General features: G+C 43.6%; 1 protein-coding gene across 1 annotated transcript in view; it reads right to left on the bottom strand.

The window, feature by feature from the left end:
- Nucleotides 1–26,696, bottom strand: part of DOCK1 (dedicator of cytokinesis 1) — a 1,072,828-nt gene that overhangs the window by 283,471 nt on the left and 762,661 nt on the right. Inside the window, exons 34-37 of the mRNA XM_069239713.1 lie at nt 20,537–20,622; nt 19,897–20,053; nt 10,460–10,500; nt 6,108–6,198 (exon numbers count right to left, since the gene is read on the bottom strand). Of these exons, the coding sequence (XP_069095814.1) occupies nt 6,108–6,198; nt 10,460–10,500; nt 19,897–20,053; nt 20,537–20,622 (375 nt within the window). The remainder of the gene's footprint in view (nt 1–6,107; nt 6,199–10,459; nt 10,501–19,896; nt 20,054–20,536; nt 20,623–26,696) is intronic.

Below are 26,696 nucleotides of genomic sequence, written 5' to 3'. Positions count from 1 at the left end.
GCAATGGCCCATTTGCCACAATGCACTGGAGAGGGCTGGGACAGGTTTGTTACCACGCATTAATTAGACTGTCTGACTTACTGCAGCCCAGATGTGTTCATACTATTGAGAGATCTTCCTTCACAATGTAACCCCATTTGGGTTTCATTAATCCAGTGTTCTTGAAAATCAATGATTCTGTTATTTTTTTCTCTCTCTCTCTTTCTCTCTCTCTCTCACACTCACTCACTCTCAGCAGAGGCTGCAGGGTACCTAACACTTGTATGTAGAAGCCAACTGTGCCCAATTCATGGGTAGCTTAGCTGTCCTGCTGTGAATTTGCTACTCCCTCAACTTGAATATTCCATGAGATTACTTAACATGTTATTCTCGTCAGTCTAATCAGAGTCTGTGGAGCGGCAGCTCCGGTGGTTGATCTCTTTTGCCTATCTTGCATTTCAAGTACCTCGCCTTCGTTCAGGTTTGTGACAGCTGCTAGACTGGAGCTGAATCAGGAAAGGTACACAGTTAGCTGGTATAGACATGGAGACAACTTTGGTGTGGAGTAGTCAAGGTGGGATGCAACAGGTAAGGGGTTGTTCAGGCTCTACAGCAATACAAGCCCGCGTTTCTTTAATCTCTGCATTCTCTGTCCTTGTAAAGCTCTGCTTGTCTGCAGCAGTATTTTAGCAGGGTTAAGACATAGATTTTCTTTACTACATTTCCTCACTATGGTTGCCTACAGGATACAGTTTGGGTTACGTAGTAATTGGGGAAGATGTAATGCAATAATTGATAGTGGGAGGGTACATGATTGCTCACCTCTGAATAACTTGTGTATTGATGTGATATTTGAAGCTGGATATATCTTATAAAATTGCTTGAATTCACACATGCATGTAGAAGTATTTATTCGTTTTTTTTTTTCATTAAGAAAATGTAAATCATTCAACGGTTAATACAGTTGCGGTCAGGGTGGGGGACAGCTCCATGTGTTTCTCTGCACAAGAGCTACGTCCCTTCTTAAGCGAAACATTTACAAAAGTTTATGAGAAATAAGGAGTTTGTACATGCATACATTCATCAGATGACTGAGAGGCATGGTGAACTAGTCTAGGGGGCAGAGGAAGCCACAGTACTATTTTTAAAAGACAAACTTCTTCATTTGAAGACCTGGGGGACCAGTACATGTAAACCAAGCCAGCCTGCTGGTGTAGAGGGATTAATATTGCATCAGCTAATCAGGGATGGCCTGGGTTCCACCACCAAGATTACGGGTTACGAGTTTGATTTGTCTCAGTGTGAAACCACTGGCAACTGAGTGGAAGCAGAGGCGTAAGGCACAAACAGCCTTCACTCGCCCACTCACAGAACACCAAAGGATCATGCCATGCTTCCTGCTGCAGCCCAGAAGTCTAGCCTATCTGCAGACACAGGCATACCCCACGATCCCCCAAAGCAAGCTGCTGTCACTCCCTGCTCAGAGTGAGTGGTACTAAAGATGACCAGTAGACCAGTCCCCCAGACCTGGGGAAATCCTGTGGAAAAGGATCTGTAATTGTAGGTCCAACAGGTTACTCTCCATTCCAGAGACCTCTAAGTAGAATGGCCAGATTTAGGTGGGGAGGTACAGTCCAAAATAGTTAATTCTGGTCCGGTATAATCCCTTATCGAATACACGAACTTGAAATCAGGGCCCAGGTGGCATGTGTTTCATACACCCTTTTACCCCGTTGCCACTTGTTAGTTATTTAGCAGACTCCATCTTCTTACATTACCTCACTCATTGTTTGCACTGTAAAGTTCTCTGTTCTCTATGTTTCTAAGACAGTATAATACGACAGGAAAATACCTCATTGGTCTGATTACTTAAGCATTTGGGTCAACATTAGAAGAGTTGATTTTCAGCAGCTTTGTTGCATATTTACTAATAAAATGGAAAAATGTTCATTTAAGTTTTCTCTTTCTCAAGTTCCATTATTATTAAGATTACTAGTAGCCTTATTAACTGGCGTGTAGAGTTTTTTTTAAACATCCCACATTAGGATATTAATGTTTTGAATCACATGTAAAGATGTTCTTACATTTCAATAAAACACTTGCTCAAGTATGTATTCCATAAACTGGGAGATTACCCTGGATTACTTCTTCTAGTGGTAATATCACAGAGGACCCTGTCAACAGTTCTACATTTGTTTGATGCCCTATGTTTTAACTCAGTTCAGAAATAATTTCTGTGAAATTTAAATATGAAAAAGATAAACTCAAACAGATCAAGTAAGAATTGTGCACTGACGAATTTATTTAGGAATTTCAGTCACTACAAATTACACAGTTTATCAGGTACCAGCAAACATATGCAAGAGTTTACTAGTAGAGATGGGCTAGGTAATGTAAGTGGGACCGGAACCTATTTGTGTCGTCACAAAGCTAACCCTCATAAATGCAAAGTGTCTTTAAGCAGTGTGTGGCATGTGCCCCCTGGCAACACTCAGTAAAAACGTCGCTCAGAGATATCCTTGTCGAAATGCTTGATAAGTCGATTCGTACAGTGTAGCTCTCTAAGGGTTGAGAAGAAAAAAGGAAGATACGATATATTCCTGCATCATTCAGAATTAGAGTGTTTTTTTTTAGACTGTCATCACTTTATATTCCCTGTTCTTTCTACTTTTGAGTTTTGTCATGAAAGTACCTCCATCGCGTTCCCATGTTGCTGCAACCAAACAGCGAAGTTCTATTATAAGTGCAGGTGTATCCAATGTAGACAACTCGTATTGTTAAATGTGCATCGGGACTGCCAGGTTTGAGTCAGGTGGATGTCACGGGCAGTAGTAACTGTCAAATGTGCCAACAAGATCAAAGTCTATGCCACGCTCATTGCAAAGCTGATGGTGTGCACACACCAAAAGATCAGGGATTGGAGTCACTATTAGGTGTACCATAACACACAGGATGAGGCACATTCACCGAGTGCTTAAGATATGACACATTAAGTGCTCCGTAGCACCGAACTCCAGGACTGTCTAGGCTTGACTCCCCCACAATGTCTCATCAATCCACTACCAGATAGTCCTTTGCCCTTTAACTGCTTTCTCACTTCGTCACTGTTTTCCGTCGTTTTCATCTTCTTTCTTTAATCCTTTTGTGTTTTGCTCGGGGTCAATGTCTGATGATGAAACATACGCTCTAATTCACGAAAACAAGAGCTGATGGGCCCCACCTCCAACCACCGGCCCAAATTAAGCACTGGATTTTCCTTCTTTTGCTCTCTGGCCCCACCCGTGTGCATAAGTAGAGCGGGATAATAGTACGACTGTACTGCAATCCGGTGTACTGCTCGAAGAAGGTTGGTGATAACGCACAGTAGAAAATTCCTTCCCTTGTCAGAGAACTGCTTATCGAAAACATACACTTCTTTTGCAACTGTGATGTACGTTTTCCTAAATTTCGAGATGTTTATTACATGTGAACAGTTGTCCCCAATACGAGCTGTACATTTTAACTTGTTACATTGAGCAGATAGCTCATCTAAACTTGTTAAGTTTCCCTAGATCCCCATTCCTCATGGATGAGTAATTTGTGCGCTATGGGAATCTCTCCAGCATTATCTGCCATCGTATGACTGGCAGGCTGACTAGTTAGCAGCCACCTGGCTACACCATGGATTCGACCTAGCTCCATGATGGATTAAATCCAAGTAAACTGTAGAGTGCAAGCTATGCATTTCAGCAGCTGAGACTATTATTCACATTGTCTGCATCTTTCCTAGTCTACCAGTTGAACGGAGATCAACGTTGAGGTTATTCTAGGCAGGCGCTTGTAGGCGTGCTAGGACCCAAACAATTTGCACTTAAACAATTCCTTTATGAAATTCATGATGTTGATGGAAAACAGATTTGCGAAAGCCGGTAATAAGTATATCCAATTGTTTATACAGCTAAGTGCATGAAGTGTCAATTTTTAAATGATCAGCTTTATCACATTTTATTCATTGAATATGATGGAATGCCTTATTATGTTGCTGCTGTTTCCCTGGGGTTGAAGTAATCAGCATTCATTTTTTCAATGTTGGTTTTAACGTTTTCAGTGAAGGTGTAGAATGAGATGGCTTACCCAGCTATTGCTGTCGTTTTGCTGCTGTCTAAATTATGATTAGGTTTAACATATTAAAATAAGTAGCAGGTGATCTGAAATATTTTTTTTGTCAATACTTTCTATTTAGACACAGTAGTTTTTATAAGATTGTTTTACCACATTGTAATGTTGTCTTGTAAGGGTTTTTATTAACCACACACAATAAAGTTATTGGCCGACTAATTACATGTTGTGGTCATAGTTTTTCTGTAAAGAAAAACGTGGTACAAGGAGAGGCGCAGCAGATTTGGCAGAAAGATTCCCAAGGAGAAATTAGAGCAAAACAGCATGAGAACATTCAGCACTGGTGCACGTGAAACGCCATGCTTGGTACTACTGGGAAGAAGCAACAGAACAGTACTAGTCTTCGAAAAATGTAAGCGGCTCATTAAAAAACCCACTAAGCACATGCTTGCTCGTTCGCTTAAAGACAAGAAAAATAAGCATTTGCAATGCACTAGGGTCTCGCATTTCCCCGAGTTACAGCTATTAGCAGTTGTAAACTCCCAACCAGATTTTTCTTTCCGCATTGAAAGAAAAAACAGTGCGATCGTGCAGCTACAGTTCACTCGAAATGAAACCTATCGGCAAAAATGCAATTATCTATGTAACTGTCAAAAGTGCAATTAACTATGTAAAAGAGTGGATGTTATGCAAAGCGCTTGGCTTCTGCCAAGCGAGATCGTGCTGCGAACGAAAGATAAAAAGTAGTCCACAAACCTGACGGGAAACAGCGAGCCTTGCATGTTTTCAGTACTTGGTCACTGTGCTCTAGGAGGGCTAACCACCGGAAAAGGCATGACATATGCGTGCCTTCAACTAATGAAAGCAAGCAGATTTTAACAGGCAAGCCCACGAACCAATAAAAGACAACAGACGTGATGTCAACGGGGCTCCAAGCCCTTTTCTAACTCCTAAAGCGTCTCGCAAGCCAAACGCATGCGCAAGCGATTCAGGCTCGACCCTAAAAACACTTACTGGGGATTCAGAATCACTAACAGTGACAAAATTGTATGTGCCATTTATGTTGTAAATGCATGCCTCTATCCCTTGCCTGACCTATTAATGAGCAAAAGGAAAGAGAATTCCAAGAGTTTTTAAATGTTATTTTAATCAAAAGTGGGCAGCCCGTATTCAGCACACAATCTTTCCTTTTCATGACTCAGACCCACGAATTAACCTTACCACCCAAATATGTAAAAAAAAAAAAAAAAAACGGAATATCTCATCTATGGGAAAAAGGTGCATTTGGAACTATCAATGTGAAATAAATTACATTTCTTTGAAAAGTAAATGAAATTATTTTGATAAAAATAAGTATGAAATGGTGTGTACGGGTTGGCATTTGTAATTTAAGTTGGAAATGTTTATTTGCTATTGATTATCCTGAAGAACCATAATTTATGCTTTATGACAGTTCTAATATTATTTGATGGATAATACTGGCCCTTGCGAGCTACGCTTTCAATTAATAGACTCTCAAGTGATGAGCCCCTGAAACACTTGATATCTGCATCAATTGTTAAACTATGATCAGAAAAGACAATCACCCGCATCCAAGACTAACTGCTTCAGTATTTCAAAACTGAAAGCTATCAATTTAGTGTAATCCTGAAGACAGTGGTTCTTGACCTTTTGACTTTTGTGGAGCCCCCACTTAATCGTTACTGGAGTCTAGGAACCCCCACTGATTCATTGCGGAATCTGTAGACCCCTACTGAGTCCTTATTGGAATCCCAAGACTGCTGCATAAGCAATCTTGATGACTTCAAAGGCAAAACAACACACAAAATTAATTCTAATACAGACTATATTATTTTCAATTTTACTTTTTACTTATGTACAATTTAGAAGTCTGTTAATATTATTTAATTTCTAAGCAGCAGTCAACACCCAGAGTAGGTCTTGCGGACTCCCAGTGGTCCCCGGACCACAGGTTAAGAACCACTGCCTTAAGCCCAAAGGGATTAATGCAGGCAATCACACTGAAATACCTTGAGAAGTTTGGCGTGCAGAAGAAGTGTGTAGGCAGCTTCTGTGTAGTTGTCACACTCTTTGTGCAGGTCGCATAGCTTGTACAAGTATCTAAATTAATAAAATAGTGTGTTTATAAAACTTGACAGAGCCAATTCTTGTAAAAACTATGACCAGTTTAACTCTAAAATCAAACAATTGTTTTATATAAATGTTTTACTCTATATCCTGACTTGACAAATTACCACCAAAAATAAACACAACAATATAATTCACAAGGGTTCATCTCCTGTACCTTCAGCATTATAAAATCCCACAGATTACTAAAATATAAAATAAACGCATATAGTAGACAAAATAACCTTAAAATATATACCTAAAAATGTGGTGTTAAAAGGAGATCACATTATACTAAGCATTTGTATTTTTTTAATCTATAATTTATTTTTCTAGAAACCTCTGGCAGTAAAATCTCTATTTCTATTCTCCCATCTGGATAATAATATTTCTGCAGAAAATGTTGACGGTAAAAGTAGGCCAACTGCATTTTCCCTTTGATTATTTAGTCCCTGTGTCATCCTCTTCTTCTTTAACTCATTCAAAGCTTATATCTGTATAAAGGATGCCTCTTCCCTTATTGCTTTAAAACTTCTTCAATTTGACCCTGTATTAAATTAACTGCCTCTTGAATGTTCTCTTATCCCATTGTCCAATCGTTTATCTTACAATTGTCAACATAATTCTTAAATTAACTTTTCATTCTCAGCTAACTTCTGACCTTAGTATTCACTATTTCCACTCAGATGGTCCAATGACTTAGTCCAGCTCCGACCGACCAATTGCCCTGGGCAGGGTATAGTCTAAAAACACATTAAAAAAAAAAAACTGACCCTCTTTTATTAACAACCCTCTGGCATAATCTGTCTGAACAATATCACCTGCTATTTCAATGTTTAAGACCACCAGCAGACAGGAGGTTTCTAGACCAAAATCTCCTTTACACAATTTGTGTTTGGCTACACACTACCTTCTTTTCCAGTTTTTCATAGATCGACTACTTGAGTGGTCTCCCAACCACATCCTTCAAACCAGACACCACCATTTACTTCTCCCTTGTGTTTTCTGTCGTCCATGACCGTCTTCATGTCATTTTCCCTGCCTGACAACCACTTTTTACCATCTGTTCGCAACCTTGTAATTCTTCTCAGTCCTTCCTTTCACCTCATATTTCTTTACCTGCATGTGACTCTGCTTGAATATACCTGATTTCTAATCCTGCTAAGCTACTTTCCACCTTTATATATTTTCTTAACAGAAACATGTAATCTCTTTCACTTTGGTCTGTCTGCAGGTTTCATTTACCTGTCCCTGCTAACTGTCCACATTCACCCTTGTTTCGCTCCACCTCATGAGCTTCTCTGACAGCTATAGAGGCGTAGCCTCTCCCAATGGACTCTGAATACACTTCACTGTGTCTATAGATATGTTCACTCCTTTACCCCCTCCAGTCTTTCACTTGCACTTCATACTCCTGCTCACTTTCCTACTTCACCTTTGCCGCACCGACTTGGCTCTCCCCCCACCATCATCTCCCCTCTGCTCTTCTATCTCTTTCACCTACTTCACCCGAACTCCCTCCAAACATACATCATTCTCCCACTCTGTTTTTCATCTTAAAATTAAAAACTCACCTTTTTTCCCACCTTATCATTTCGTCCTCTTATTCAGCAGAACGACCCCAACAACATTTACTTTATTTTGACCCCTTCACACTTTAGTATCTGTATTTTAGCTTTCATGCAAGTTAAAATTGATTTTGGGTAACGGTTCTTGCGTACCATTTAAGTGACAATAAGTATAAATGTAATCCCTCTTAAGGAAGCAACAACTTGATACCTTAATTAAACTAATAAAATAAATTACCTTCTTGGCCTAATTAAAATATCAATTTGTTGTGTTGCCATTATAAAAGATGTATTTTTCTGAAGTTATTATTTTCCTTACCATTTACAGTTCGTACTCATTGGTTCTGATTAAAGGGTGAGGCCCTTCTACTGGCCATAACCTGATTAACATAATATTGTGCACTGAGGGGTACTTACTTTCGGAGAGAGAAGCCCAGTGTACATAAAAACATCTTTTTAATTTTCTATGTCTGCATAAATGAAAGCCAAGCAACCCTAAATCATATTTCATCAGGAACTCAATAAGAACAATATGCTAACGTATTTTCTGTAAGAAGTGTTTTTCTGAAGCCAAAGAAACATGGGCACAGCTGAGGGGTCGCCAGGAGTCGCAGGTGATACCCATGGCTTCCCTTCCGCGGCCCCTGACATTGGCTTTGCAACCCTTGGTCTCGGTGGTGGTGAGGGCAGTGTCGGGAATAGGAGTTAAACAAGGCTCTAGCGAGTGTTGTTTACTTTCTGTGCCACTCGGCTACATCGGGGGAGGACCCCGGTAAAAATGTGTGGCGTGGGTCATGGGAAAAATGCAGGAAGTGTAGGAGACAGAGAGGGGAGGAGGTGGGAAGGAGAGGAAGACTGTGAGGGGAAATGAGGAGAACATATCAAAAGGAAAAGCTGGAAGAAGACACCACAGAGAGACAGTTGAACGATAGACACAAAGGTGTGTGTGTGTGTGTGAGAGAGGGAGAGAGACAGACAGACAGAGAAGTTATGATTAAAAAGACTTTAGAGAGAGGCAACGGAAAGTGAGTGAGAGGTAACAAAGTGAGTGAGAGATATAAATAGGTGTGAAACAGTGAAACAGTTGAGAATAGCAGGTGATACACACATACGCAGGTGACAAAAGAGACAGCCAAGAATCGGACAGTGGGGATGACCAGTGAGAGGGGCTACCACTATGAGAGATGCGATCCTGATAGACACAGATGAGAAAAGAGATAAGAAAGTTGTGGAGAAAGTGATAAAGAGACAGCTAGTGATAGACAACGGAGAAGCAGAGGGTGGTAGATTAAACTAGTCAGAAATATTCAGCTCCGAGAAGGACAGGCAAGAGACAAGTAATATAGATGCACCTCAGAGAGTGGGGGGGCAGCTGGAAGAGGCGAGAGACTATTGAGAAGAGTCTGCTCCTAGAGAAGGAGAGGCAGAGGGTGCGGGAGACAGTGTCAGAGGGAGGGGAGAGTGTCAGAGACAGTGACGAGAGAAACAGCTCAGAGTGAAGGGAAGACAGCTGTGAGAGAGGCAAAATAAATACGTTAGAAAAACAGCTGTGAGAAGTGGGGAGGTGGACAGTTGAGAAAATGGCAGCTGAAAAAAGGGGGCAATAGAGAGAGTTGTGGTGAAGTGAAGGAGCTAAATTGGAGACAGTGTGGTTAACAGTTTAGAGAGAGTGCGAGAAAGTGCTGATAGGTGGGAAAAAAGCAGTTGAGGGAGAGATGGAGGGACGGAAAGGTGAGAGATCTGCAACTGATATTGAGACAGCGGTGAGAAAAAAGACAAAGGAGCAAAAACGTTTGAGACAAGTGAAAGAGGTGAAAAGGACAGAACAGGTTAGTAAGTCAAGGAATAGAGGGAATATATGTGAGATCTTATAAGGAGGTCAGTGAGAAAGACAGTGGGATAGAGAAAGAGACGGGAAAGGTGAGTGAGACACAGCAACAAGTGAGACACAGAGGGGAATGATAATAAACAAGACTCACAGCTGAGAAACAGAAAACTGAGGAGAGGTTAAAAATAGGTCATTGTTCGTCACTTCCTATGATGACATTGAGGTCAAATGAGCTATGATGTCACTTCCGATACTATTGGCATTGTGGTGAACTGTCTTCCATGGGAATATGGTATTAAAGCATAAATGTAATACAGTTTTTAGCTAGGTTATATTGTCCATTGCCTGCTTTATAAAGGAACCCTCGAACTAGAAGAGCTGCGCGTCCCCACTTATATTTATTAGCCCTAGCTTTACTTCCAGACATCGCTGAAAGCTTCAGACGAAGATATCATGAACAACTGACAAGATGCTGTGGAGATGCAGGTCAGAGAGAACAGCCAGCAATTCCCTCAGGAAATGGTTACATTATGACATTGAAAATAGATTCTGAAAACCGCCTGCCCAATTTTCTGCTTGATTTAAGCCTCAGCACCGGAAAGTCTATCTATATTTAATAACGTGTTTCGGCAATTTTATATACTTTATTGTAATAGGAGCCCAAATGCTGCGGCGCGTGGACAGGAATCAGACAGCCCGGATATTTACTCCTGGTAAAGTTTTACTTCATACCCAAGGTGCACTGCCACGACAGCAACATTCTAGCACGCGACGAGCATGCTGTCATGTCTTTACAGGGTCGAAACCTGCTTTCCCGACACACTTTCTTACACGAAAAGGTAAGTGTATTTTTACGAACCTTATGTACATTTCTTCCCGTTCAATTTCTTTGTAGAAGTTCTGGAAAAAAAATGCAATTATAATGAAGAAACAGCGAGGCATGTCTTTTAAATCAAGACCCAATTCATATTCATAGGATGTAAGAATCCAAATTTGAGCTGTGACATTTACATTAGTTTTTTAGAAATACAAGGTGCTTAAGTCTAAAGTTCAACTCAAAATCCACAGTGGGTACTTCATTGCCTGGCATCTGTACGTCTCAGTTAGCAATCCTCGGGGGAAAGCGCTGTCAGAAATTAGATTGTGTCATTTGCAAGCCACACACCATTAAGCATTTTCAGTTTAAACGCGGTAATGTTCAAAAACATAATTTTTAAGTAGTTGCTGAACTATGGCTTGTAACTCTTTAATCTTACCCGAGTAATCATCCATTCTCCGTTGAGTCTTTTTTTCACGAAAATGCTACATTTCTATATAGTATTCTGCTAGCAGAGAACGCATATCATGTCAAGACATGAAACGCTTGAACGCCGCTGGCCTTGAGAGACTCAGAGATAAAGTGCCATAACTAAACACTGAAAAAAACTGTTTAAAAGCCGCCTGAAACCCACTGGTAAATACTATGCACAGGGTATGACAGTAACATTATGTAAATGAGGAACGGCAGAATGTTTACAGATGTCTGCAATCAATCAGGTCTGCGAGATATTACATCCCTTTTCATAACAATGCAGGCAAAAGTATCCAAATGAATTGATGTATCATGTTGAGTCACCAAATCTAACAGAACGAAACTAATGATCACAGGAAGCAGGAATAATACTGCAAAAGGAACTATCAGGGGCACCGGCATCATAGACACAAATTAATAAACCTATGCTGAAAGCCCGGAAATATACCCATTCCACGTTTTCTTCTACAATTTCACTATACAACTTTTTTATGGATTAAACACGCAGGAGTATTCCTGTGTAATTTCTCTCACCAACTGTTTATAGATTAAAAACACAGGAGTAATCTATGAAAGTCGCACGTTTTGATGAGTACTCCTGCTGCCTCACTTTCACACCAAGAAAGAAGGAGAGAAACTAAATTGACCGAACAAAATCAAATGCACACCACAAAATTGCGTAGACATGAAAATCAGTCAGCCCTCTATTTAAGGCCTTAGAGGAGACACTCTACCCGTCAAACGGCAGCATGCATCATCAAATGAGCCTCTTCTCTGCTGGGTAAATACCACTCGAGTGGGTACAACCACACTGGAATTTTTAGGAGCTGAAGATAATATATTTTTTCTGGACAAGTGCAGGATTCCAGTTAAAAATGACTGTGGGTAAACCCCATGTATCTCTTTATTTAATGGCTACCTATGTCATTATTAAAAGTTTTGGATGAGTCTTGAAACATAATTGTTTCTGGATTCAAAAAGTTCCATCGCCTACATGTTTCAGCCAACTACAGACTGCCCATTCAGGCCACTTGGTTTTCTTCAGGGCTAAAGATTCCCTGCCTACCTACTCCTTATAATAAAGCAGTGTCACAAACAAGGAGGCATAAGGGTCTCCTACCAGTCATTGCAACGTAACAGAACCTGTAGGTAAATAAAACATAAATACAGTAAGATCACTGAGATTTTTTTAGCTGTGTGGCTTTTTTGATCTATGCATCACCCATCACAGTGGTCACTGCAAAACAACTCTCAATGGCTATTGTGAATTACATCTCCACATCTATCATATTGGTGAACATTCTTAACTTTAATAATTTAGACACTTAACACTGCATATAGAGCTTGATTTAGATATTAGCAGATGAATTACTCCAATATCCTGTCTGCCAATATCTAAATCCCATAGGAAATAATGGGATTTAGATATTGGCAGACAGGATATCAATCACCATTGTGGTCGAGTAACTCGTCCATCAATATCTAAATCAGGCCCATAGTCTTGTACTGATCTACATAAAGGGCTCTAAGAAGGTGCAACATCATTGATACATAGTTTCTTAACACGCCTCACTGGGTTCCTGATCCAACCTTATTGGCTAAAAGGGATTTGACATTTCCCTGTAGTCACACTCTTCAACGGTGGAGAAAGCAATGTTTTGTAATGTGTGTTCCACTATGCGTTACAATATCTCTTACTAGTGCAACTGGTCTCCTGTTTATGGTCTGTCCCTTATGTTTATGCAACTTTGGACATACAACTTATACAATGTCTAATGCATTCTACTATTTCTGCCATTCAGTCATTGTACTTATGATATCATTTGTGCACCTGGTAATTCTTCTCATTAGATGCAAGGATAGATAATATTCATGTTGCTTGATCATAACCCTTAGTCACTGCAATTGATGGATTCGTCAGTAATACCACACACAATATTCAATATTGTTGCTCATGGTCTGTAACCACATTCAAACATTTGCCTAGTGTAAGCTCCTAATATTACACCACTTCTTTGGGGTTTCGTTTAATTTGTGCGGATACCATATGACTGTTACTCCACACATTCTCTTCCATTCATTCATTCATTTCTAAGACATTCTAGCACCCTCGTATCCATTCTGCCAGGAATCCCTAATATATAATCATTCTCTGCATCCATACAGATATATTGCCCTTGCATCCACCAGTAAGGCATAAAAATCGCCATGCAGAATCCCAGGTCTGCTCCTTCACTTACTTCGTCAAGGGTACATTGCCTCCTGTGCACACCTATATTAACTCTCCTCTGACACGCCAGATAGCATTTGCGTGTAGCACATCTCTTTTTATGTCACCCATTGTCATTACTGGCTCATCATTCCTGGGAATTTTTGTTTCTCTTGTCCTAACGTGCCTGTTTCTGCATGTTTAAATCACCACGCTGCATGATGAAATGTTGGTGATTACAAGCCCAGTCTATTAAGTAACTCACTATATATTGCTGGTGATATTTCACACTTTCCTCAGGGATGTTAAGAGATAAAACTCCTTTTCTTGTTCCTTGTTCTAACTTTTATTATTAATAATACTAAACTTTAATCTCAAAGTCGCTGTGGGTTCTATGGTTTTTGTTACTAATCCTCAACTATTAATGGTGTTGAGCTCTTTCTTGAGGAATCGTGGGAGATTGGGTTTCCTCCTTTTCCTCCATATTTCGTATTATTTCGTAATGATGTTACTTCTCTTTATTTTCTGGAGTATCAAGGGAGGCAAAAGTACTTCTCTCCATTTCTGTGCTCCGCTATGATTTGTTATAATCATGCCAATATGTATTTCGCAATCCCATACTTCTTATTACTTGTAGCTATTCTCCTCTATCTTTGTATGTTGTATCATACGCTAAAGCACGGTCAACTGAAATTAAACCCAGTCTATTCATGCAAATTAGATTGCTACGGTAATCACACCTTCAGTTGCTCAGTTATAATTGACCCACATTTATGTCATTTCAGGCCACATTTATCTGTACCCAGATCATATATCCACCTCTGTTTATTTTGAACACGTTTCATTAGGGTGGCTGGATTTCTAATAATTCGATCCAATATCAAATATTACAGGTTGCTCTTTGAATGTCCTCTCTCCAGGTAATGTCTGGTAAGTGTGGTGTTACTCGTCTTGCACTTAGTGCTCCTGTGCTCATTGATCCTTACTTTCACCTTTCTTGTAGTGATACCCACATAGCTTGAAGGACATGGGTATGTAAAGCTGTACACCACATTCTCCAAATTACAGTTTGTTTGTGATTTCAAGGTCCAAGGGGTAGTAAGATCCAGTGTTGTTCCCCTTGCGGAAAGTGAACACACATTACAGATGCTGCACTGATAATGCCCTGTGACCATGGGCAGGTTCCACATAGATCGTAAATCTGTATGTGGTTTCTTTCGTGACACTTTGGGTCTCCTGTATAGAATAGTATCTCTGATGGGTATAAATGAGTTCTATTTGGTGTCTTTGAGTTACACAGAACTCTGGAACACAAAGAAGTGATTATTCATTTCCTCGTTTCCTAGAGAGGAATCATACAATTATAGCCATCAGTGAGAGCTACCTTCCTCATTTTTCCATGCTCTTTTTGATTCATTCATCAAAGGTTCAGGCAACTGTTAAACAAAACCAATTTAATTACACATTTCGTACTTTGGACAGCATTTCTAGAACCCCTGTAATGATGTGTTGGGTCTTCACTGAAGGACAACTATCCTGAAACGTGTCTATGATTGATATATAGCCCTGGTTGCACCACCAAGGGTGAAAAACTACAAACTGTCACTAAAGTAAGTGTTATCATGCACTGCAGTTACATGATGCGTTGGGGTGAATTGAATCCTGGAAAGGGTGGCCAGTGTGCTACCACCCTCTTTTTGCTTAAAACGATTTTATCTCCTATATTGATTATTTCATTTAATACCCTACATTGATTATGAGGGGTAAATAGCCATGGGGGTAAGCTGCATTGAGGCGTTCAGCAATTATTGATCATGGTGGAGTTATATGTCTTTGGTTTTGCAGAAGGTAGCAGGTAACTGTGTCACAATAGATAAGAAGGGCCATGAGAAGGCCTAGGCAACCTCGCTGAGAGGTTAATACCAGAGAAATAGATGTATCTAGGGGATTAGAGCCAAATACTACTTTGCCTCCCATGCAAGGCGTGATTCGACTGTCTTGGGCAGTCTTCTGCCCGGCCTGGTATCCTGCCATTGGACCAACTGTAAATGTTCAGGTTGGGAACGTTGCTATAACAGTGTCTCAGCAAGGTATGAGCCATGTCCCTCATTTGGAGAGTGCCTCTGGTCAATGCACAGGTGTAATTCACTTGTCTTGTTCCCATGCTAGTTAGAATTCTCAGTTGTGATCGCAGACATGTTTATGTGGTTCCTGGGATGGGGAAGCTCACTGAAGGTTGCGATTGAGGGCATTACAACATGGAAGTATAGATTGTATAGGGTAGGGCAGAATTAACAAAGGAGAGTTCTTAGTTTTTTCTTTGACATCTGGCAGATGGAATATAACGAGATACAATCAGTCCCAATTAGGAAACTCTAGCTAGCATCACTCATAGATCGGTAAGTCAGTTAATATCCTGCAAGGTTATTTAATTAACAATGAAAAGAAAGTTAGACAAGTACTGTCCTATTTAAACAAGCAAGAGGATAACCCATCTCTCCTGTCAGGAAACTCAATTTTCCCTTAGCACTGATAAACAAGCTACCTACCTTCAGTAACTCCTTATCTGGTAGAGACAGGATCTGGTCCAGGTGCCAGAGTGGATCCGGAATTGTTTTACAACAGTACCTCTGTATCTTGGTAGAGGGAATCGTGTGGACTCCGTATCACCATTTCAACTGGATGTGACGTTAACGGAGAGCATATATTATCCTCCCCAACCCGCTGACATCAGTTTCTTCTGTGCCAAAACAGAGAGTAAGGACAGCAAGACTAGCAGCACAAGAGAAAAATGCAGTGAGCATGACTCGCACAGACACAAGATGGAATTTTCACCTGTGAATGACCAGTGCCAGAGATTTCAGCGGGAAGAACCCATGCTGTTGAGGCATACCAATAGAGTGCTCTCTAAAAATATGCAAGATGCACGGATGTGGAAAAGTGGTACCACTGTCCCCAGTACTCCACATAGGAAAGGAAGAGTCTAATCTGAGAAGAGCAACACTAGAAAGAGAAGCATAAATAATGTTCCAATATGAATATTAAAGGGAAACAATACAAACAAAATGGTAGCTATTTTGCCACCAAAAGTGAATCTATCAGTCTAGGCAGGATTCAAACCCTTGTCCTGGAAAGCCTGCACCAACAGCGACACAAGACCTTGCCACTGATATAAAAAAAAAAAAACTAGTGTGCACTTAAAAGACCATGCTCAAAAGTTCCCAGGGAGACAAAAGACAAGTTAGCTATAAGGTATATGAAGAGTAATACAAGATCTTTAGCAACGCCTATACGGCATACAGAAAATGGCCTACATAGAGCAGGGTACAAACCATTCCCTGTACCATCTCTTGAGCATGAAGCTCTCACAGAGAAAAAGAAAAAAAACCTGTGTCAACAGGGGCTAAACCCACTGAGGGTCACAAAGAAAATACATCTCCCAGACAGCATACAACAAAAAGCTGCCAGTAGCTGAAAAATAGGAATACCTGCAGAGGCAGGAACACCGTACAAGGTGCCACCAGAAGGTGGAATGGTTTACACTGAATGAAAAAAGAGAGAGGAAACATAACCCAAACGCAAGTATAAGACTTCACACTAGAAGGGGACCATCTGTAATGTCATAGTCTAGACATATTTACAAACCTTTTATAACCCCACTGTCCCCGAAGCTTTGTAATGTGAAATCAGCATGAGTGCTGAACAGACGGGTGCTATTAAAAGGCATGTCTACCAAAGCGGATCAGACAGCCACTGAAAAGCCAAAGAGTCATAGCCAGGCATGAAGGATCAGCGCTGCAGAGTGGGCAATGACTCGGCCAACCGTGTCTGTGGTATCCATCCGGAAATGTCTGGGCGAGTTTGCTTTGAGTCTCCTCTGGAAACAAAGGTAGCAAGCGTGCCACCGAATCCCGCAATTCATGGGAAAGACAGCCCAGAATAAAGAGGTATTTATCGACCACAGCTGAGCTGGTTGAGGAGAAAATATTTCATCCATAAGTATCCAGCCATCTGGACTCTCTTTCTGGAAGAACGTTTGGGAGGACGCTGAGGTCAGAAAAGGCTAAACTTCTCAGAGTTGGAGGTCAGAAAAGACAAACCAGGCTCCCAGGGGTGTGCCAGTGTCTATGGGCTAGATATTGGTCCACAGGGGCTCCATAGTGAAGGGCTCTGCATCAGAGCCAGTACGAATCATTGACGCTGTGGATGAACCCGTCGGCGTGGATTCCGATAGAACACCTCTCACCTCCTTTAGGCTAGGAAGCTCAACAGAGAAAGGCTGGAGCCCAAAGATGGCATGAAGGGAAGGCTAATAATCTTGCATCTGGGCCAGAGTCTCCCTGGTTCCAGAGAAAGCAGGGAGGCTCAGGGTGGAATTGTGTGACGACCTCTCAACCGGAGATCGGAGGGGGCATAGGAAATGCTAGACTTAACTGACAAAGGCAGTTGCGGCGACTTAAACCACTTGCATTTAGCAGTCTGCCCTTTCGACATCAAGGGGGACATACGATCGCAGAAACAGCTCCTGAACGAACTTGTGTCACTCCCTGGGCCTGCAGTGAGACTGATGATGGCGCGGTTCCTCTGCCAAATGTGCCAACATCTTACTATGTCATTCCCGCAATGCCTTCAGATGAAGGTAACGTCTGGAGCCGCAATCCTGAGTCATGGTGTTCTCCAAGGCACCACATAAAAATCATATGGGGGTCCATTACCGATATCTAGCTGCCACAGGACCCACAAGGTTTAAACCCAGAGGGCAAGAAGAAAAAAGGGCACACTGCTTCCTTGACAGAAGAAGTTTGTTAGAGATAGGCCGACTTGACCTGAGGAACTCCAGATGTGCATTGCAGTGCAGAGAAGAGAGAACTGACATCAGTGCGTCAAGGAGGGGATTATATCGACTCCGTTGACATCACATCTGGTGAACGACATCACTATGGAGTCACACGATGCCCTCTACTGACGTGCAGAGGTACTGCTGGAAAAAAATGCTGGATCCAGTCTGATTCCTGGGGATGAATCCTAAGGTAAGGAATCTGTGGCTAGATGTCTCTCTCAGATACTGATTATGCTAGAAGCTAGGGACAACACAATTTTTCCCTTCGATATATTCCTGCGGTCCTGCCATACTGCTTTGGATGGGAGCACTATTTAGGCATACTGTGGAACGAGCAGGTGTAGGAATCCAGCGGTCTAATGCTCCCTTAGCATCCAGGGATCATATTACAACATGTCGATTACATTAATACATATTATGCTAACCTAGATAACCCACAATTATATGAAGATGTGACCTCTGCAGCCATAAAGACTGCCCCCCCAATCTATGATATGGGGGACATTTAAATATGCTTCTTACTCCCCTCTAGGATAAATTATGGACCCAGCAGGTGGAAATTACTGAGGTGAACCAGTAGTAGGCAGAAGATGAACTGAACATCAGTGTTCGCCAGAAGTCCTCTTGAACTAGGTGCCCTAATTAGGTCCACTGCATCATCAAATAGGCTGATATGGACGAATAGTCTTGGTCTAGCCAGTTATTGTCTGACTCACCCTCAGAGAATGAAAGGTGGTAAATCAAGCTAAACTGTCTTGGGCCGTTTTTTGGGAAAACTCCAACTGGAGTAACCACAAAGGCAGGTGAGCGGGGCTCTGGGAAGGGTCCTCACTTCCTTCCATATCTTTTTTTTGGTCACATCTGGATGCTTGACCACCGATTTCAGAGTTTTTTGTCCCTGCTCCCTCATGGGCCCTCATGTTGAAACCTTCTTCAGAACCTGCAAGGGGGATAGCTGGATTATCTGCTATACGATTCTAATTCTTTAGTTGCCTTAACTTTGCCTTGCTAGTAGGGGTAGGTGTCAAGCCAAATTCGAATGCCAAACCTATGCCATTAGCCAAAAGGTTTTTTGCTGTGTGATTCAGGTTGTGGGGGTGCGCCCTGAAATCTCTCTTGGAGAGTTCCCCAAGGACACAGGGAAATAAGTCCTGGTTCTGGTGAACTGAAGAACCCCTTATATTAACTGCTACCTGCAAAACATTGGAACTTAAAAAAATCGCTGCCCATTTTTGGGCTACCTTTGTGCAGCCAGTTCAGCCCTCCTCTGGATGCTTTACTCTACCTTACCCAGCTTCCTCCACCCTACCAAGGGGTGGGGTACGTGTTTGGTGCGCATCTTCTAGGCTCCTAGTTTTCTACTGCTGCATTTTGGCACCCTTTGTGAAGAAGGTGACGCCTGGGTGTCTCCCGTCTTCCCTTACCCATAGGACTCATTTTGCCTAGTTTCTTCAGACCCCCATCGGACTATAGCTTCCGGACCAGGCCTCCACTCAATCTGCATAATGGTTGATGATGAGCTTTGCTGCTCTGCAATAGTGAGATTTTAATTATTTCTTCCTGATATTGTCACTGCCACTTTGAAACATCATTTGCTGAACTACTTGGTGATGACGCCGACGTTGTGCCGTTGTTGGAAAATACACTTTACGTATTAAGCAAAAATAAAAAGCAGGCTTTTCTCTGTAAATGTTTTCCCCAAGAAAAGCCATGTCGAGGGTGAGCCATTATCTAATTGCTGATGTTAGTCACTGAAAGGAAGACAAACACGAACGGCTCTTAGGCTGGGGCTGTGTGGGCTTTTCCTCGCGGCAATACATCAAGCCCAGTATCTCTCAAGGACATAACACTGAAATATTATGCGCCTTGGCAGCCCGACGGCGCACAAATCATGCGAGTTGTGCTTGTTCCTGAAGGCTCACTTATCACAGGGCGCCCGGGCGGGCCCGCACTCACCAGGACGTTCACCGTGCAGCTCATGCGGTTCTCCTTGTTCTCGTCGTGCATGATGGTTCGGTAGTCCAGCAGCCTCTCCATCAAGCGCACCACCAGCACCACGAAGTTCTCCCCCGTCTTGGCCAGATACTTGTGCTTCCGGCAGTGCTCCAGGAGGCTGGGCGAGAACACACAGATTTACTTCATTACACTTAGAAACGTAGCATTTATTTCTAGGACACAGGGTCGCAATGGGACAGAAAATAGACCCACACAGAAAAAATTAAAGTGCGCCCATTAATGAACCCGACAGCGAAAGAAATGGTCCACTGACCTGGCAGACCAGCCTTCTGGCACTATCAGATTTCCTTATCACCCGGACGCAGAATATGTATAATGCTAGGAGAACTACCAATGTGTACGTGTGTCACAATTACAAATATGTAGAACGTATAGGTACTCTCGCATGCCGCCTATGGAGAAATTGATATGACAGATCGCTCTACAAATAAAAGCAGATAAACCGCTATCCTGAAACATCATAAAGTGCAGATAAATTCAGACAGGCATCTGGAGGAAGTAAACTTCCTTTTCCGGCCGCCATGCCCAAACCCTGCTAAGAGGTATCAATAATGACACTGGTGGTTGTGCAAACACTCACATTTTATCAAAAAGCACTTTGTATTGCTCATCTCCTCTGCCTCCTTCCACTTCGTGGTCGAGCTTGGTGATGATCTCGTTCTCAAACTGGAAGAAAAGAGAATGGCCGGTGAATAATCGGACATCAAGTATTCGGAGTAATCTGAATGAGTGTTGTCATTTAAAGGATCAATAAGTAATCTGACGGAGCAGAAAGTAATGTAAAAGAGCGCAAAGTAATTTCAAGCACCTCAGTTTAATATCAAGGACCTAAGAGTAATCTGCATGTAACTGTAATACTAAGCACCACTGTTTCCGGAAGTGCTGTCAAATCGTCCCCTGGCATCACCACCAACTGACGGCAAAGTTGACAGAGCACGCAGCCAACCACTCCCTACATTGTGATAATACAAGTACGGAAGCGAAGAGGAAGGAATTACCGAAATGGCAGCCAAGCTTCCCAGCGTTCGACTGGGGAACAGAGTTTAAAGTGAAAGGATTTCAAGCAGTTTAAAAATATTATAGTCCTTGTTTTTTGGTGAAATGTAAAACGGTTTGCTCTATTTGAACGTAGTCCTTTGGAAAAATACTCTCCCAGTCCCGAACACTCCCTTAGTGAATCTGACATCATAAAAAAGCATCAGGAAAGAGGGTGGGTAACAAGCACGAGGAGGAACAGGCAGGGGTCGCACAAGCTGCGGCACATGCACCAGGAGCTGTGACAGCTCGCTCCCTTGGTAATGCTCTCTGGCCACAAGGCGTTTTAAGAGGCCTAGCAACAAACACGAAATCGCCGTCCTGACTGCATTTCCTCATCCATAAATCACCAACAGCACACACACCCAAAGCAGAACTAGTACATGTTCTCTCAGTGCTCGATGAGTCTAGGCCTAAATAGAAGTTACAGTTTGGCTAAACACACACATTTCACTGACTAGGCCTTTGGAAAAACAAAAATAAACAATTAAAATAAAACATACATTGTTTGTTCATTCAATAAATCAAATGAGGAAAGGGAATAGAATGCAGTCAAGCGTCTAAGGCAGGCCCTTGCACCCCCTAGAACGCAGGGGAGGCCCGACTGTACAGGAACCCCTTGCCTTTCAAGGGGATCCAACTGGCCAATAGTCAATGCTTATCTGTGAGGTATGCGGGAATCAGGGGGCTCTCCTCACGTTCTGCTGCAGGGGCGTCATTTTGCGTTACGCCACTGGATGCCGCAGGACCAAAAGAAAAACTTATCTGCTACCAAAAATAAGTGACTGGCGTCCCTGGACTGTGGAAGGGATATCATACACAAGAGTGGTTTTAGTGCTTCTGTAGATTCATTGATCTGCACGTAGTAACCAATACAGAAAAAGCAAACGGCGTAGAAATGTGGAGATTGATAGACCCACCACAGAGAATGGCTTATGTTATTCTGGGAGGTGAACTCAATATTATTATCACTAATATCATGATGGCACTAATTGCATGCTAACAGCTACGACTATGAAATGGAGAGGAGGAAGTTGATCAATTAATTTATTATTAAAGGCAAATGAACTGAGCTGAGCCATTCACCTACCATCAAATTAAAAGAAGAGGTCTCCCACGCCTAAAAGCGATCAGCACATTCCATCCTGGCTTTTTACAAAAGTGCCATCTAAAGTCTAGACTCCACCACATCATCTGTGAACACATCACCACCACACCACTGCACAGCCTGCTCACTTGTCTAGAACTGGCCAGTGTGGGCAATAGGGATTTCAGGATCCACAGAAAACAAGAGGAGGCTCTTGTTAAGTGGTACTGGGGATATGATGGTGCTTTAGTACAGAAAATGTGGAACAGAGGGAGGTACAGTTTCAACATTAGATTTAGATAGTGTGCCTTTAACATGAGAGTTCTGGTGGTATGTTATTTATCATGAGACCTTAGACAAGGGAAAATAGAGGCCTATGTGCTAGAAGCCCAATTCTGAGAAAGACATTGCCAAAAAACTGAATTCAGCAGGGCAAAATATCTGCTACAGAAAGTCGTGTCTGCATGTTCTCTTGCAAAATAATTATAAGCTTTATTTTTGAGAATATATCTGTAATCGTTACTTGGCTTAAAGTACAAGCTACTTACTTTCGGTAACAAAATATCTGGTAGAGACATATTCTAGTTGCAGATTCTTTACCTTAGAATTTTCCCCCAGGAGTCAGACTGGATCCGGAGATTTTTTCCTCGAGCAATACCCTTGCACGTCAGTAGGTGGCGTCAGTCAACTCTGCAGGCGTCGTAGGCATCGTGGTCGCCGTGATGACGTCGGGAGTAGTACGTGGACGCCGCCCTCATGCAGTGACATCAGTTTCTTTTAATGACTTTCCACGCCAGAGCACAGAGCCGCTAAGAACACTGATATTGGTGCACCAGAGCTAAGGACCTGAAAGGGGGGAATCCCTGACCCTAGAAATCAGTTCGCAAGCGGGGAGGATGGGTGGGCGGTAAGGAATCTGCAACTAGAACATGTCATACCAGTTATTTCGTTACCAAAGGTAAGTAACTTGTACATCTGATAGAGACTTCTAGTTGCAGATTCCTTACCGTAAGAATTGATACCCAAGCAATGCCATCCTCGGTGGTGGGGTGCGAACTAAGATCATACTAGAAAGTCCTGCAGGACCGAATGACCAAAGTAGCCGTCCCAACGGACCTAGCTGTCCAGGCAGTAATGCTTAGCAAACGTGTGCAGAGACGCCCATGTAGCTGCCTGACAGATATCCAGGACAGGAACTCCGCGTGCTAACGCAGTGGATGCAGCAGTGGCCCTGGTAGAATGAGCCCGCAAGCCATCAGAAGGTTGCTTTTTCGCCAAAGCATAGCACATTTTGATGCAAAGAAGCACCCATCGAGAGATGGTACATTTCTGCACCACCTTCCCTTTCTTCGCACCCACATAGCCAACAAAGAGTTGATTGTCCACCCGGAAGTCTTTAGTACGATTGAGATAGAACAGCAACGCTCTTTTTGGTTCCAGACGGTGGAGTCTCTCCTCCTCATGGGAAGTATGTGGGGGTGCGTAGAAGGTAGGCAAAGTGATGGACTGGCCTACATGAAATGGTGTAACCACCTTAGGAAGGAAGGAAGCTCTAGTGCGTAATACCACTTTGCCGGGGTGTACGGAGAAGTACGGAGGCTTTGAAGAAAGGGCCTGAAGCTCATTCACCCTGCGAGCAGAGGTGATGGCGATAAGAAAGACAGTTTTGAATGTGAGGAGCCGTAAGGGACAATTATGCATAGACTCAAAGGGAGTACACATCAAGAAAGTGAGCACAAGATTAAGATCCCACTGAGGCATTATGAAGTGAGTGGGAGGAAATAAGTGGTGAGCCCCTTTAAGAACCTACTCACAAGAGGAGATTTAAAGAGTGAGAGATGATCAGGAAGCCCAAGAAGGGCGGCAATGGTAGACAGCTACCCGTTAATGGTGCCCAATGCAGAGCCCTGCTGGGCTAAGGAAAGAATGAATAGAAGAACCTCTAAAAGAGGGGCAGATAGGGGGTCAACAGATTTGTTGGTGCACCATGCCACAAACTTATTCCAACAACAGGCGTATACAGTTTTAGTCAAGGGACGCCTGGCTGCCAAGATAACATTGCAGACTTCGGGTGGAAGGAAAAATGCTGTCAACTGTTGCCGCTCAATCTCCACGCATGAAGGCGGAGGTTGGACAGGTTGGGGTGGAGGACCGTCTCCTGCTGCTGCGACAGAAGATCCGCCCGAAGAGGCAGTCTGAGGGGAGGATTGATGGACATGCTCAGTAGCTCGGGATATCACACTCTCCGAGCCCAGTCCGGAGCCACCAAGATAACTTGGGCCCGGTTGCTCTTGATCTTCTTGAGAACTATGGGCAGAAGAGGGATAGGCAGGAAGGCGTAAAGGAGGCCAGAGTTCCACTCGAGACGAAAAGCGTCTCCGAGCGAGTGCTGCCTTGGAAACTCCAACGCGCAAAATAGCTGACATTGCGCGTTCTCTGCAGAGGCGAACCGATCTAACCAAGGCTCTCCCCACTTGAGAAAGAGACATTGCGCCGTCTCCGGATGGAGATGCCATTCGTGATCTACAGTGCGTCAGTGGCAGAGTTAGTCTGCTCTGGCGTTGAGAGACCCTGCCACCTGTTGAACCATCAGGATAATGCCCTGATGTTCCAGCCATGTCCAGAGGCGTAGTGCCTTCTGACATAGGGTCCAGGACCCTACCCCACCTTGTTTGTTGGAGTACCACATGGCGGTAGTGTTGTCCGTGAACACCTGCACCACTTTTCCTTTGAGAGAGAGGGAAGGAATGCTTTCAACGCAAGTCTGATCGCTCGGAGCTCCAGCATGTTGATGTGGAGTCCCGACTCCACCAGAGACCAGGGGCCTCTGATCTCCGACTCTCCCATGTGGCCGCCCCAACCCAGAAGCTACGCATCTGTCACTATTGAGAGATCTGGTTGGGTAAGGGAGAGGGATATGCCATTGAACCAATTGGGATTCGAAAGCCACCACTGCAGGTCTTTCGCAGTCCCCTCCGAGATCTGGACCATGTCGGAGAGATTCCCCTGATGCTGCGCCCACTGGAACTTCAAGTCCCACTGCAGAGCCCGCATATGCCACCTGGCATGTGTTACTAGCAGGATGCAGGAGGCCAACAGGCCCAGCAGACTCAGAGTCTGTCTCACCGAAACCCAAGACCAAGGCTGAAAGATCGGAATCATAGCCTGAATGTCTTGGACTCGCTTTTGGGGAGGATAAGCCAGAAACCGCACTGTGTCCAGAACTGCCCCGAAGAAAGGGAGCGTCTGAGAGGGAATCAGGTATGACTTCGGCACATTGCTAGTGAACCCCAGCTGGTGCAGGAGGTTCGCCATAGTCTGGAGGTGTGAGACCACTGTCTGGGGTGAAGGCGCCTTCAACAGCCAGTCATCTAGGTAGGGGAAGACTGAGACCCCTAACCTGCGCAGATGAGCTGCAACCACCGCCATCACTTTCGTGAACACCCGAGGGGCACTGGTAAGGCCGAAAGGGAGCACGGTAAACTGAAAGTGCTTGTGACCTACCACGAATCATAGGTAATGTCTGTGGGCAGGCAGGATGGGGATGTGTAAATAAGCGCCCTGCAAGTCCAACGCTACCATCCAGTCTTCTGGGTCTAAGGCAGACAGAACCTGAGCCAGGGTGAGCATTTTGAAATTCTCCTTCTTGAGGAAGTAGTTCAGGTCCCGTAGATCTAGGATAGGGCTCAAGCCTTTGTCCTTCTTTGGTATTAGAAGGTAGCAGGAATAACAACCACGACCTACTTCTGACACAGGGACCCTTTCTATAGCTCCCTTGGCCAAGAGAGCCGCGACTTTCTGGCGAAGAAGCACCAAATGATCCTCCGAAAGGGGATAGAAGGATGGTGGCATGTGTGGTGGTGCGGATTCGAAAGGGAGGGAGTAGCCCTTCCGAATTATTTGCAAAACCCAGCTGTCCGTGGTGATATGTATCCAGTGGGGCAGGTGATGGCGGATTCTGCCACCTACTGGGCGAGAGTGACGGGATGGACTAGGAAGGTTTCGAGGCTGCTGCGGGGGCAGGGGTGGACTGGACAGACCTCTGGTTCCCTGTCCCATGACCACGTGGGATTCCGCGCCCCCGGGCATGCATAGGCTGCCCAGCGTGCATGGCCCGGTGGCTGGGTTGAGGATGCGACAGGGCGCCCTTTCCGTGGCCACGAAATGGACAAAAAGAGGACTGTGGGGGGCGTGTGGCAGCAGAAAGGCCAAGGGACCGAGCCATAGCCCTGGACTCCTTGAACCTCTCCAAAGCCGAGTCCGCTTCGTCTCCGAAGAGACGGGTGCCATTAAAGGACATGTCCATGAGTGACAGTTGGACATCCCCCGAGAAACCAGAAGTACGTAACCAGGCATAGCGCCTTAAGGCCACTGTCGTAGCAACCGATCTGCCCAGAGAGTCGGTCGTATCCAGCCCACAACGGATGGTGAACTTCGCTGCGTCTCTCCCATGTTTGACTGCTTGGGAGATGGTCTGCGGCAAGACTTGCGCAACCGTATCCCACAGGGAGTGGGAATAACATCCCAAAAGGCATGCAGTGTTCACGGACCTCAGCGCGAGACTGGAGGAAGAAAATAACTTCTTACCAAATTGTTGCAGCCTTTTGGATTCCCTATC

Source organism: Pleurodeles waltl, chromosome 6, assembly GCF_031143425.1.
Source record: "Pleurodeles waltl isolate 20211129_DDA chromosome 6, aPleWal1.hap1.20221129, whole genome shotgun sequence".
Taxonomy (NCBI): Eukaryota; Metazoa; Chordata; class Amphibia; order Caudata; family Salamandridae; genus Pleurodeles; species Pleurodeles waltl.
Note: the sequence above shows the minus strand (reverse complement) of the source record. Positions and strands in the feature narration are given on the sequence as shown.